Source organism: Salvelinus alpinus, chromosome 14 (genome assembly GCF_045679555.1).
Source record: "Salvelinus alpinus chromosome 14, SLU_Salpinus.1, whole genome shotgun sequence".
Taxonomy (NCBI): Eukaryota; Metazoa; Chordata; class Actinopteri; order Salmoniformes; family Salmonidae; genus Salvelinus; species Salvelinus alpinus.
Window position 1 is genome coordinate 14,874,131 of NC_092099.1, and position 14,279 is coordinate 14,888,409.

General features: G+C 45.6%; 1 protein-coding gene across 7 annotated transcripts in view; it reads left to right on the plus strand.

The window, feature by feature from the left end:
- The window catches only part of LOC139538490 (dynein, cytoplasmic 1, intermediate chain 2a), a 22,909-nt gene continuing 8,630 nt past the window's right edge, over nt 1-14,279 (plus strand). Inside the window, exons 1-10 of one of the 7 annotated variants that reach the window (XM_071340586.1) lie at nt 1-1,043; nt 2,718-2,835; nt 3,499-3,613; nt 4,489-4,579; nt 5,617-5,676; nt 6,051-6,166; nt 12,123-12,218; nt 12,420-12,582; nt 12,725-12,824; nt 13,913-14,038. In XM_071340586.1, the coding sequence (XP_071196687.1) occupies nt 2,728-2,835; nt 3,499-3,613; nt 4,489-4,579; nt 5,617-5,676; nt 6,051-6,166; nt 12,123-12,218; nt 12,420-12,582; nt 12,725-12,824; nt 13,913-14,038 (975 nt within the window). In that variant the 5' untranslated portion in view covers nt 1-1,043; nt 2,718-2,727. Of the gene's footprint in view, nt 1,388-2,717; nt 2,836-3,498; nt 3,614-4,488; nt 4,580-5,616; nt 5,677-6,050; nt 6,167-12,122; nt 12,219-12,419; nt 12,583-12,724; nt 12,825-13,912; nt 14,039-14,279 lie in introns of all 7 variants that reach the window. The other 6 variants (XM_071340590.1, XM_071340587.1, XM_071340589.1 and 3 more) reach the window with 6 other exon arrangements.

The following is a 14,279-nucleotide window of genomic DNA, read 5'->3' on the forward strand; positions in this document are numbered from 1 at the left end:
ATCAAATGTACGTGGACACCTGCTCATCGAACATCTCATCCCAAAATCATGGGCATTAATATGGAGTTGGTCCAACCTTTGCTGCTATAACAGCCTCCACTCTTCAGGGAAGGCTTTCCACTAGATGTTGGAACATTGCTGCGGGAACTTGCTTCCATTCAGTCACAAGAGCATTACTAAGGTCGGGATACTTATGTTGGGCGATTAGGCCTGGCTCGCATCGGCGTTCCAATTAATCTCAAAGGTGTTCGATGTGGTTCAGGTCAGGGCTCTGTGCAGGTCAGTCAAGTTTTTCCACACCGATCTCGACAAACCATTTCTGTATGATCCACAGGGGCATTGTCATGCACAGGGGCATTGTCATGCACAGGGGCATTGTCATGCACAGGGACATTGTCATGCACAGGGGCATTGTCATGCACAGGGGCATTGTCATGCACAGGGGCATTGTCATGCTGAAACAAGAAAGGTCCTTCCCCAAACTGTTGCCACAAAGTTGGAAGCACAGAATCGTCTAGAATGTCATTAAGATTAAGATGTCCCTTCACCGGAACTAAGGGGCCTAGCCTGAACCATGAAAAACAGCCCCAGCCATTATTCCTCCTCCACCAAACGTTACAGTTTGAACTATGCATTGGTGATGTAGCGTCTCCTGGCGTCACCAAACCCAGATTTGTCTGTTGGACTGCCAGAGGAAGAAGGACTTGTCACTGCTCCAGATAACTCCTCTGTGCTTGGAATGGAATCCATTATGCTAGCGAGCTCATTTTAGGACAACTTACCCTTTTGCCCAAGACTTTTGTTATTTCTCAATGTTATGTTTTAGTGACGTTGCTAATTCTTGTTCCCGAACTCGAGACATGCCATTTCGAAAACGAGGTTTTCCCACGAAATGGAATATACGTCATCACATTCCCTCATCTTATTGGTCGGATAGGCGGGCCTTCTCAATTCGTGGCTGTGGTAACTGGTGAGGACCGTTGTGTTGGTGCTTCAGGAAAGGATCCTGTATTCAAGCGTTTAGAAAGCCAAGGAGAAATACGGTTTGTTACCAAACTACAAGTGAAACGTGGAGGTAGCGTGTAAATGAAAACGTGTGCTGAGATTTAGTCGTCAGCCAGCCATCAGTTTCCCCCGAGATGGTTGGCTAGCCGCTAGCTAACTAAGTAACAGCTAACGTTAGCCTGTTGCAGGCCAATTGTGATAGCTAGCTGATCTAAACTCTGCAACTAGGCTTGAATGTAACATAGTTGAAAGATTGGTAGATCGATTTTGTTGTTGTTGTAAGAGGCAGGTAGCGAATCAATGTTTTCAACTTGAAGAGGTCATTCCGGATGCCAAGACAAAGTCAATTCTTCTAGCCAACGTTCGCTGGCTAGCAATTTTGGTTAGTCAATCTCACAGTTGCTGGGTGGGGCCGCAGCTAACTTGCTAAAGTTATGTTAGATAAATGACAGTCCTGACAGTCTTCTAACGTTAGTAAGTAAAACAATGGGGTTTTTCGGATGTGTAGAATTTTAAGATAACATTCTCTACCTGCTCTCTACAAACCGTACTAGCTATGTAACTTAGCTAGCGCACTGGTTCAAGTGATAGCGAGGCAAGAAGATGCTGATGATGCTGCTCAATGCTATCGTTCATAGCTTGACCACTGCACAGTAAACTAGTCACTGTACTTCGCGGCGTGATTCTTGCCAGCATCACTTATGTTGGAGCTCATGATGTCCTCTTTACTTCTGTTTTTAAAATGGTTATTTTCTTATTTGATATTTTACCAATAAAATACATTTTGAATGTTTGAGTTAACTAGCTACAGTCCTTGTATTAGCTTACATTTCCTGTTGCAGAAGTCTGCATTTACATGAACACTACTTGAAAAGCTTAATTTATTGGGTGTTTTTGTATGAAAATGACAATGTATGAGTTTAAAAAAAGTTGCATCAACCACATTATCTCAAGGTGGTTGATAAAATTTAATTTACTTAATGTCTGAATGTCCATCTGAAAAGGAAGGCTTAGAAACCTAATTCATTATAAAGCTCAGAGACCTCCATTCATTGTCTTAAGTTGTGCAATTAAGTCAAATGTCTTAAAGTGGTCCCTGTGTTGGGTGTTGAAAGGGTCAGGTGCTGTGGAGGATATGAGGGCTGATCAATGCTGTATACAGAATGGTAAAGCCTCTCTTGAAGTGATCAACCTAATCTCTCTGAGCGCACTCTGAAGTTGGTTAGAGTTGAGTAGACAAAAGCGCATTGAATGGGGCTTTGGACCAGAAAACGATTTTACAGGCCAGGTGGTCAGGACCCTGCTAATGGAAGAGCATCCAACCTTTCTCTGTCTGGACAGTAGAGTGTGCTCTTGAGCCTTATCATCTGTGCCCTGCTGAAACTTCATTCATGATCAAAAACTAGCAGTGGGCCCGCTAGTTAAATGGTTTGACCTGGCAGATCAGAGCAAAGGAGCAGGTGCTATTCTCGTTGATCTGAAAGGTTAAAAAGGAGTGATCTTATTACACTTTCAGAGCAGCTCATGAAATGCTGTCGGCGAAATTGCTTCTGACCATAACCGAGTCTATATTCCAATGTGTAGCATAACTCGTGGTTGTTTTCTGAGTGAAAAATAACACCTGTACAAATGATGGCTTTTTCAGATTTGCCAACTGCTGTAAAATGCTGTAGGTCACCTATCTTGTTCTGAAATGTGTTCGTGTCCTACAGTGTTGGCATCATGTCAGACAAAAGTGAGCTGAAAGCGGAGCTTGAACGGAAGAAGCAACGCCTGGCTCAGATCAGGGAGGAGAAAAAAAGGAAGGAAGATGAGCGCAAAAAGAAAGAGGTAAGTACATGCTTATAGGGACTTTAAATGCCGGGAACTAAACTGACCAAAATGGCAGTGTGCATTCTGCTCAAAGTATCTGAGTAGGCCTATTTTACATCAGTGGAAAGAGGAAGCAGTAGCTTCGATTGCAGGGAAAATGCACAGATTCTAAGGCTAGGTTAATTGTTTTATTAAACTAGAAGTGCTGAGCGACTATTGCTTTTTGAGGTGGTTTTGGTTAGACTATTAAAAAATAATCACGTTTTGATCATTTTAATTTTTTTTGTGCATTATGTGGGTTGAATGCTGTAACACCACAGAATAAACAATTAATACAAGTTGGTAGTGATGGTAGTGACCGCCCATTACTGCTTATCTCTTATTAACCTTTATTCAGATTACTTTAATAAAATATTTCAGTTCTTGTGTATACTTTCTATTTGATGACTTCATTCGGGCTTGATCTGATTTACTGCGCATTGAGCTCACAGAATAAAAAAAATGAAATAAAATTCAAGTAATTGAACAATTAGTTGTTTAAAAAACAAAAATAACCAACATTTCAGTTAATCGCCCAGCACTATAAACTAGCCAAATTCAGACAACTCTCCATCAAACCCTCTATTCATCATGCTTACAGTCAGGATACTAACCAGTGTACCTGCTCTGGTTCTCTTCCAGGCTGACCTGAAGAAAGATGCCGCCCCACTGGATGACTCGGATTTGGAGAAAAAGAGACGTGAGACAGATGCCCTTCTGCAGAGCATGGGCATCACATCAGCTGATGTCCCTGTTGGTAAGAAACCATCTACCAGCAGTATTAGAATTTTAACAAATCTCATGAGCATTTTACAAGTATTGAGTCTCTCTTGTGTAATGTAGGCCATTTGACTATTGACTGTACATTTTTCTAAACCAAGATTTATGTGAGGATATTGTCACCAAGCTAACAGAAGGGGGCAGAAGTGGTCCATAGTAGATTCATTTATGTTGCCTTATGGCTGGCTTGGTCTGTCAGTTTGTGATAACATCAGTTCCCTACTTTTCTTTATGAATCAGAAAAGGTCATATTATTTTCTATGGTTTGCCATGGTTCCTTAGACTTAATTTAAATAGCTTAAGTGACATTGACATGATTATTTACTTGTTTGTATTTTTGAATTTGATAACTGTCTCATCCATTTACTTTTGGTATGTTGATGTGTGCCTAGCTATTTCTAATACTATTGGTATTTGTCTTACTGTTGAATTTTTACTTTTGTTTTCATAGCATATGGGGTGAAATATAACATATTTTTCTTTGTCTTTTCTCCTTTTTGCTGTTCATATCCACTCCATTTTAGCCTTTTTTGCATGACACATTTGTATTCATTTTTTGCCACTTCTGGCACCCCAAAATTGACCTACCTTTGCCCTATTGTGAACATGCCAGCCTCTTTGCATAGTAACAGGGGGATACCTGTCATTTTTTTATTTTACCTTTATTTAACTAGGCAAGTCAGTTAAGAACAAATTCTTATTTTCAATGACTTCCTACGAACAGTGGGTTAACTGCCTTGTTCAGGGGCAGAGCGACATATTTTTACCTTGTCAGCTCGGGGATTTAATCTTGCAACCTTTCGGTTACTAGTCCAACGCTCTAACCACTAGACTACCTGTTTCACTATCTAGTCCCTCCTCCCATGTCTCCGACCTCCAAATCTGTGGGCACACCAAGCGAGGCAGGGAGCCAAGACTCGGGCGACGGCGCCGTGGGATCCAGGTACAAACACCCCCCAATCTAATGTTTTAATGTCAAAATGCGTTAATATCTCTCTGCAAAGAGCCTTCATCCTCTAAGCACAGTGCAGCGCTGCTGTAATTTAGGTTGCGATGCATGCCGGGGCTTTTATTGCAGGAATGAATGAGGAACGGTCTCTCCTAATGTCTGTGTCATTTTAAAGGATTTGTGTTTCACAGGTTTGAACAGGTTTCTTCTCTATAAATCCATGTCACAGCTGGAACAGTCAATCCAGTATCTTGGTTTTTAATAAGATATTGCCAATGTTCTTACAATGAAATTTAAACTACCTTTGCATGAGTTTTACTAGATGCACACAGGTGCTTATGTAACCATTTGCCTTATAAACTATGCCTATAAACATGTCCAGTTTTGAGAACACAGTACCAGTGTTGTTCTCCAAATAACACACAAATGCCCACCAACAATACCATTGAAGATCACGATGAATAGCTTATGCCGAGGGTGTGCATGTTTATTTTGTTCGTGTGCCGTTGCATTAGGATGGTCCTAAATGAGCTATAAAACAACAGGGCTGTGGAGATGCCTGGGGGACCCCTAATTAGAGCCCCGGTCCCCCTGCTGAAACTCTAGCTCCTCCAGTGTCCCATCAGAGCCAGGGAGCTCTTCCTCCACCCCAAGGCTCTACGTGTTGCCTCGTTTCCCTCAGCAGCGTGGTCATTTCCTCCACACACGGGAGGTCATGTTTTCGCCCGCAGGGCGCTCCCTCACATGGGATTCCGAGCCGTTGGCGTGACACAGTTCAGGCCTGACCAGCCCCTCAGGCTGCCTCATTAGACCCAGTGTCTTCGCACTCTCAGGACCTGTGTGTGCGATTTTACCACTCGCTACGAAAACTTCTGTGTTTCTGAAATGTTCTGAATTGAATACAAGTTTGTTTTTTAAATTGTATTTGTCAGTATAGGCATGTTGAGTGTATACGTTCTAACTTGTTTCCTCTCTTGGTTTATGCCTGCTTTCTTGCACTAATGCTGCCTTGTTGCTGTGACACTAACCAGGACTCTACACTGGGACTCTGACCCGTCTACTCTTCAGCTTCACTCTGACTCCGAGCTGGGGTACTGGAACACTACCTTCCTTTCACTTCATCCCTCTTTCAACCTCTAGCCCTGTTGCTCCTCTTGACCCTCTCGAAAGTCATCGTTTTAGATCAGGAAAAAAAGTCATGCCGGTCATGTGTCTCTTGGTGGCGTCTTTCTTTGACCTACAGACACGCTGTTATCCTTCCTTTCCTTCTCCATAAATAAGTGATTATCAGAAGACAAAATCGCACATCCGTCTTAAAGGCGACTTCGGCTTTTGAGGTGCCAATGAAAAGGCTGGAATGTGATAGTAGTACTGTTATGTGCTGTGTCTGGGTCGCCCGGGTTCTTGTTATTGTTTCAGCTCTCCTTGGCCCTGCCGTGGGTCTGAAGGTGTGCTCTGCTTTTAGGCGTGGACCTCTGAAGCTGGGCATGGCCAAGATCACCCATGTTGATTTCCCTCCAAAAGAGACGGTGTCGTACACCAAGGAGACCCAGACGCCTGTGACCACCCAGCAGAAAGAAGGTGAGAAATCTAACCCGAGTACATAGTTACTAGGATTCTATATTTTCGGCACAACTAAAGCTGCCTGACTCATTGACTGCAAGGTCAGAGAACAGTGCAGTCGATCTATCAAGGTTTCCGAAGGCTACTCTTTTTTGATGTGTGTTGTGGCCGGCTGGCTGGCTGGGTTGTCTGATCATACGAGTGGGAGCAGGAAGTGAACACAAAGTGGAAATGATCTGACCTTACCGAGCACTGAGATGAAAGCCGGGGGAAATTGCAGGGGCCCGGGAAACATAAGAAGTCAAAGGAAAGATTAAATTCGTACACGTAGACTCACTCCTCTCAAAACCCCCATCCTCAAACCAATAGGGCCTTGCTACAATGAATGTGCAGGATGAGAGGGCCAGGGTGAATTGGGAAGAAAGGCAGTAGATTGGGGCTGGATATGAAGCACCTCGTTCATGCCCGGCTAATGCATCTGAACCATGTCAATATGTATGTAATTGCTGCACAGCAGCTTTCATGTGGTCGTCTATGCGTATCTTCAAAAAAAGCACGTTTACCCATAACGTCCACATGTTGAGCACATGTGCCACAATATGCAATATTGTGATTACACCCCTAGTTTATTTTTTTCCCTTCTAAGATGTAGTTCAGAGTGTCTCATAGGCTGAAATCTGTTGTTTACACTGCTTTATCAGCAAGACATATCAGCGACCGCTATAGAGTGCTATGTAGCATAGTCGGTTTTATTTACACTGCGAGTGAGTTAAAGAGATTCATTATTTATGCTTGATGGTTTGTGTTCGGAGGTTTGGGTTGATGAACAAAGATTGATTCCCTGCACGGGTTACTTGTCTCTTCTAAGTTCCCCCTTCACACTTCAGACTGCATAGAACCCAGTTAGATGCCTGTCAGATCAATCTCCAGTGGAAACTAGCCAGAGGACTTGGTGATTTGTCATTGGGGAATGTGAAATGCAAGCGGTCTGGCTGTGAACAGATTGTGTGACTCTGTGGATACTCATACCCAATGGGTAAAGGATAAAGAGCAGAGCTCTGTCTGTTCTGTTCTGTGGAGGGAGGCATAGAGACTATGTCTTTAGGGCATTGTAACACTGTGTTAAACAAGGATGGTTTCTGTTGGCTGTTCAACACTAGACCCCCCCCCCCCCCCTCCGTTCTCTCTGCCACTCTGTAATCATTTCATCAACTCTCTCGCTTTCCTGTCTTCTCCCTTCACCCAATAGGCACATAACAAAACACACTCAGTGACATTGTGCGCTTTCGCGCCATCACTCCTGGCACTTGGTGAGGCGGCGTCCCCTCGCCTGCTCACACCCTTCTGCGCATATTTGATGTTCGGTGTGGCGTTGGTCGCGTGCACTGATTGAGCGATTCATCATGTTGTCAAGAGGAGGCGACGGCACTGTAAACTCAAGGTCAACGGGCGGTGGCATTGGAGGAAGGTGCTGCCATGCCATGCTAGACAGAGAGCGAAGGAGAGAGATCCTAAATTGTCCCCATAGATGACCCACCATCTCCAAAAAAAAGCACAACAAGCTGATTAGTGTTCTTTTATTTTGGGTAGGGGTGGACTGGTCCTTCCAGCTCCCATCCTCTAGAACAGGGCTCTCCAACCCTGGTCCTGGAGAGCTACCGTCCTGTAGAACAGGGCTCTCCAACCCTGGTCCTGGAGAGCTACCGTCCTGTAGAACAGGGCTCTCCAACCCTGGTCCTGGAGAGCTACCGTCCTGTAGAACAGGACTCTCCAACCCTGGTCCTGGAGAGCTACCGTCCTGTAGAACAGGGCTCTCCAACCCTGGTCCTGGAGAGCTACCGTCCTGTAGAACAGGGCTCTCCAACCCTGGTCCTGGAGAGCTACCGTTCTGTAGAACAGGGCTCTCCAACCCTGGTCCTGGAGAGCTACCGTCCTGTAGAACAGGGCTCTCCAACCCTGGTCCTGGAGAGCTACCGTCCTGTAGAACAGGGCTCTCCAACCCTGGTCCTGGAAAGCTACCGTCCTGTAGAACAGGACTCTCCAACCCTGGTCCTGGAGAGCTACCGTCCTGTAGAACAGGGCTCTCCAACCCTGGTCCTGGAGAGCTACCGTCCTCTAGAACAGGGCTCTCCAACCCTGGTCCTGGAGAGCTACCGTCCTGTAGAACAGGGCTCTCCAACCCTGGTCCTGGAGAGCTACCGTCCTGTAGAACAGGGTTTGTGGTTTTATCCCTAGCACTACACTGCCAATTCAAATAATCAAAGCTTGATGTTTAGTTGGTTATTTGAATCAGCTGTGTAGTGCTAGGGCAAAAACCAAAACGTGCACCCAGGGAGGGCCCTAGGACCGAGTTTGAGAAACCCTGAACTAGGTTACTAGGAGTCCAGTGTAGATGCAAATTTTGTGACCTGGTGGGAAAGAATCTATTAGTTAGAGACGTTTCCCCATAAATCGTAAGTTCCACCAATATTTATAAAAGCAATACTCGCTGTTTTGCTTGGATGGTTGAAATTCCCACTCCAGGTCATACAAGGAAAGGCAGTGAATCAGGATAGTGTGTAGAAATCAAACGTAGTGGTAGCCTTGATATAGAACACTGTTCAGGCTACAGCAGTGGACTTTATGCAATGTCAGTAAGTGCTGCTTAGCAAGATGTAATTATGGAAAAAATATATGGGGGAATTCATCGAGTGTCCTGCCTGAAGCTCTGTTTAAAAAGGCTTCAGGCAATACAAGAGAGAGTAGAGCGTTTGAGTAAATTTGAAATGTAATTAAATGTGATTTGTTTTAATCACTTGGATTCGGGGGAAGGTCATAACTTTTAATCACTAAAGGAACTCAACTCAACAGCCTCTTGTTTGAAGTGGCACTCTTTTGAACATTGTCACCTTTCATACTCTTGGCACTTGTCGATTAGTCCCCCTTAACTGACTGTATTGTTGAATTAAATGTAGGCCTAGGTTACCATTTAACTACAGTTTCAGCATGCTCATCAATTATAGTGGAGTTTATTCAAAGACACGAATGTGAGAAAATAACCAGAAATAGAGATTTTATAGGGTAAAAACATTTGCTGAATCCCTATCACATCTTCACAGAAAGGTCTTTTTTTCCTTTTGTCTCAATCCTCTGTCTGTTGAGAGAGAAGGAAAGAGCGAGAGAGACGGGGGTAGATACACAGAGAGAGCGAGAGAGGTAACCAGTGCTCCAAGTGTGTAAACTCAACAAAAGCCTCCCATTTCACAGCTGACTGAACCCTGATTAACCTGCTCGTCAGAACGGCTGCAGGGCCACTGCTGAAATCTCCCGGGTTGGGTCGGGTCGTGGTGGCTTGATGTATTTTCATCTGCTACCTCGCACAGAAAGAAAACATACCATGACCATTATGCCAACTGGTCATTGTCCCTTCAGTAAATCCCTATCTGACACTGTAGTAAAAATGTGATGCAGGCCTGTGCTATGCACGTAAAGATATTCTGTTGGTACTAGTAAAATACGTGTACATTTGCAGCATTGTGATTATTATTATTTTAGCTTTTTTTTAGCCATTTTTCTTTTTAGCTGGCAAACGCATGTAATGATTAAAAGGAATGTTCTCATATGCGATTTGTGAGCAGTTATGAGTAATGCTGCCTACTTTAGACTCAAAGGGAAGTACATTTTCATTTACGGATTGAAAACGAACTGTGAATCGATTGAAGCCATGGTGTCCTCTGTGTTTAACACTTAATTAGGGTCTCTCTGTACTCACAGACCGTCTACTCTCCACACTCCTCCACTGCAGCTAGAAAAGACCAACAGTGGACGCTGGTTTTGGTGCAACAGCCTTTAGTAAACTGGCATGTGGAAGTCCGATTTGTGTTGTCCAATCTGTGGATGAGACGAACACACCTGCAGTGGGGAGTGAAGGTCATTAGTTTTGTACTTGAACAACACACTGGGCCCACTTTGCTTTTGCATTAATATAGTGTCTTGACAAAGACCTGTGATTACACCTCCCTCCCCCGGTACCACTCCGCCCCAAAAAAGCATTTCTTGGTACAAAAGCCATAATTGGGCCTGCTTTGAGGGGAGGTGTCGGTGTGCAGTACATGGTTGATCCGGGTGAATTCTGTTAAATGCCCCCTCCCCACCCCCTGGTTCTGACCCCCACCCCCGACTCCCTCCAGCGGGGTCACCAGGATCACTAGATTTTTTCCAAATGGCCGTTTTGGCTGGCAGGTGCATTATACCCTTTATTTTCAGATTGTCCTTCCGCTCCTAATGCCTGGCAGGTTGATTGCTCTGCCTGCCTCGCCGGGGGAAAGGGCTGACGAGCGCAGCCGGGCCCATCTGAAAGACAGTGATTACTGTTTTCCTTTAAGCCTGATTGAGGCCCTTGAAAGGAAGGATTTTAACCTTCTCCTTTGGGTTCCAGGGTACGGCCGTCCATTGAAATGGCTTGCCATCAACCCAGTTCTGTAAACTCATCAGAACACCCAATGCTCCCCCCCCCCCCAACCTCCATGGGAGACAGGAACGAGAATAACTTTATATAGGCAGATGTCGTTATCAGTTAGGTGTCAAACATCCGGCCCGTGGGCGGAAAGAACAACCGTTTTAAAATGTTTATTTTACCAAATCAAAACTGTGTATAAATTATAATGGACCATTCATACAGTTTCTTGACTGTGCCCAGCCCACTAATTATCACTGAAATCAAAGCTATTGACAGTCAGGGAGCATAGAACATTCCCCAAGTTATAGATGGAGGACAATTTATAAAAAAAATTAGCTAAATTTGACGGCGAGGAAATATAACCAATTTTCAGTGGGGCCCTTGAGACCTCGTGGAAGGCCGACTGCGGCTCCCGGGGAAAAAGTGAGTTTGGCACCCCTGATTTTAGATGATCTCAGTGGAAATGGAACAGTTGTGTGCAACGCTGCTGCCGTCATAGATGAACTGTACCTAGAGCTCTAAAAGGTAGACAATTGTACATTTTTCTCATCCACATGAATGTGTTTGTTGTAAACAATCTATTTCTACGTTGAATGGGCGTGTATGGAGAGGAGACGGTGAGGTGCTTGTTTGAGATAGGAGAGTTGTCTAGTGTGTGAAAGTCTGAGCCAGTGTGTGGTTTGCCAGCTGGTCGGGCCTACAAGCTGTATTTTTGTCGTGCGTTCTCCGAGGTTGAATAGCAGTCTGTGGACCCCCTGGTGGGGTGGTAATTGCACGGGCTTGCCGTTCAGAGAGACTTGTCTAGGGGCGGTCAGGCGGAAAACCTCTGTGCCATCCTCATGCCACCTTTCTGAGGCCAACAAGACAATCAAAGCAGCGCCATCTGGCTAGCACCCGTCCTGTCAGCTGGTCGGACCAATGGGAGTGGGCCTGGGCAGCTGCTCCTCGTCCTCTGTCCCGCTGACCCCGGACCCTGGCCTGGATGGAAGGGGGCAACTTGTCGCTGGGACATGGAGGAGATAGCTACACTGAGAAGTGCAAAAAAACAACAACTGTTGAATAGCTGGGCCTCATTATCAGCGAGAGGGGGGGGGGGCAACACAGCGGGGGTCTGGTCCTAGGGCCCCCCCTTCACACAAATGACAACCTCCAGTGCTTTAGAGGCACAGGTCCTTTCAGAGAGGTGACATTGAGTTGGCAAACCAAACAAATGAGAGGCAGAGGCACATAATGATTCCATTCCCATACCCATGCTAGCCTGCTTACCATTCAGTGTGCACGTTGAAGAGAAACTATGTTGCAGATGGAGACTAGTTGTAGACATTAGGAATGAACCAAACATTGACACAGAGTTGCAGGATCAATTGTCACTTTAAAACCATTGTCATTGAAATCGTCTGCGGTTTCTAACGTTTGTCATTAGCCGCTGTCACATTTGGCATGACTAATCTTGTATAAACCATGAAATGTGAAGCGTTGCCAGTTTCTTTTTCTTATGTAGTGTTGAATTGAAATTGTCCACCTTTTACCCAACAGAGGAAGACGAGGAGGAGGAGGAGGAGGAGATTGCTCCACCACAACCAGTGCTTGAGATCCAAACGGAGAAACCAGACCAGAAAGAGGAGGAGGAAGGTAGGAGTTGTGGTGCGAAAAGATTAACGATTGAACTTCTTTGATGTCATCTTCATTGAAGAATCCTACCAACCATTTTGGCGGGATTTTGACTTCCAAGTGTTGTATGATGCCCCCCCCGAATATAATTTGAATAAGACGACCCCAATCTGTTAGATGGCTCTGTATTGTTTGTCCATAACTTTTACCGTCTCTGTCTAGCACCTCCACAAGAGCTGACTGAGGAGGAGAAGCTGCAGATTCTCCACTCTGAGCAGTTCATAACCTTCTTTGACCACAGCACCCGCATCGTGGAGCGGGCCCTGTCCCAACACGTGGACGTCTTCTTCGACTACAGTGGTCGCGAGATGGAGGAGAAGGAAGGGTAGAGAGAGAAGATATTTTTTTTCTTCCCTTCTTCCATTTGGCATCACCTGAATAGTAAAGGCAGAATACAGTCGCTGTTTTAGTCATAGGAAGGAGTGCAGCGTTGTTATTATTATGACTGTGACTATGCTGTTCCCTAGTGAGATCCAAGCTGGGGCCAAGCTGTTTCTGAACAGACAGTTTGTGGATGAGCGCTGGTCTAAGCATCGCGTGGTCACCTGTCTGGACTGGTCCCCTCAGGTAAAACACGCTCCTGGGTGAAGTTTGTCCGTGGTGCAGATCTAGGATCAGCTTCCTCTGACCCAATCCTAACCTTAACCATTGGTGGGGGAAAATGCAAAACTAACCCAAGATCAGCATCTAGGGGGAACTTCACCCTACACCGGTTAAACACAACACCATTAGTCACCATTGGCTCATCGTCATGACGCGACCTTTTCACTGACTTAGTCACTGAGTCAAAACGCCAGCAGTCGTTGTTCATGGTTTCACTGGCCCCTGTGTCTTTGTGAATCATGTCACACTGCGTCGCTGCGTGTCCGAATTCAACCACAAGTTGTTTACTGTTAGAAGGAAGTCCGTTAACACATTGAGTCTTTAGCTACCTCACCACTGCCCTAAATCTGTACCATAAACACAGCACTCGTTTTTCATATTAGACATTTAGCCACGTTCCCCCGGGAGCCGGGGCCGTGTCGTGCACAAATTGTCACTTAGTATGAGCCCGTAATCATTTGTTTCCCCTTATGTCTCTCTTCATTTGATCCCAGTTCTACAATGTCTTCTGACAGTGATTGAACACCGACTCATTGTTCGCCACTGCGTTGCTTGCTCAGAGGGATATCCATTCCCTTGTGCTAAATTGTGTATTCGCCGACTGTAAACTTCAGTTGTTCCAATATGAGAAGCAGCAGAGGTTAATGGTTTGTTTACATCTGGTAAGTGTTTGAGAGCAGGTCTTTCAAGCATTTCTTTCCTCAGCCGTTTCTCCCTGCGTTTTTAGTGTGCGCTGGGGTTGTGTTTCAAAGGTCTCCAACGACTTGCAGTGGCCAACTTTACTACCGTGGTTCACTCATCTCTCTCAGAAGTCTAGTCCCCCTAGTCCTTTAACATTATGCCAAGCCGTAGCATCCAAACGTTATTTACCAGACTGCGCTGTTGGGGGAAAAGTTTCCCGGCCATAAATCTTGTTGGAGAAGGGGGTGGTTACGCATTCTGCTCGGCATTCACCGGCACTGCTGAGGGCAGGCTTGTTCACATGGAGCCAAGCCTGGAGGCCATGTCTACTTCCTCTTGACATTCATTTGGGCTGATTTGTCTGTCACCAGTATCCTGAGCTGCTGGTTGCCTCATACAACAACAACGAGGAAGCCCCCCACGAGCCGGACGGGGTGGCCCTGGTCTGGAACATGAAGTACAAGAAGAACACTCCGGAATATGTCTTCCACTGCCAGGTACTAAAGCCACCCAGGGCCCCTCTCTCTCTCTCTCTCTCTCTCTCTCTGCCCCCTTCCTCCCCTTCCCTCTGCCTCATGGGTGGCTCTCTCCCTGACGGGTGTGGCACACCGCCAACCATCCCTCCCACCTCTCTCTGCCTCTCTCTCTTTCTCATCCACATTGTGATTTCACCGGGCTGGCGTTGACCACCACATCTATCCACATGTTAGTGAGGCGCCGGAGAAGAGCAGTGGTGCA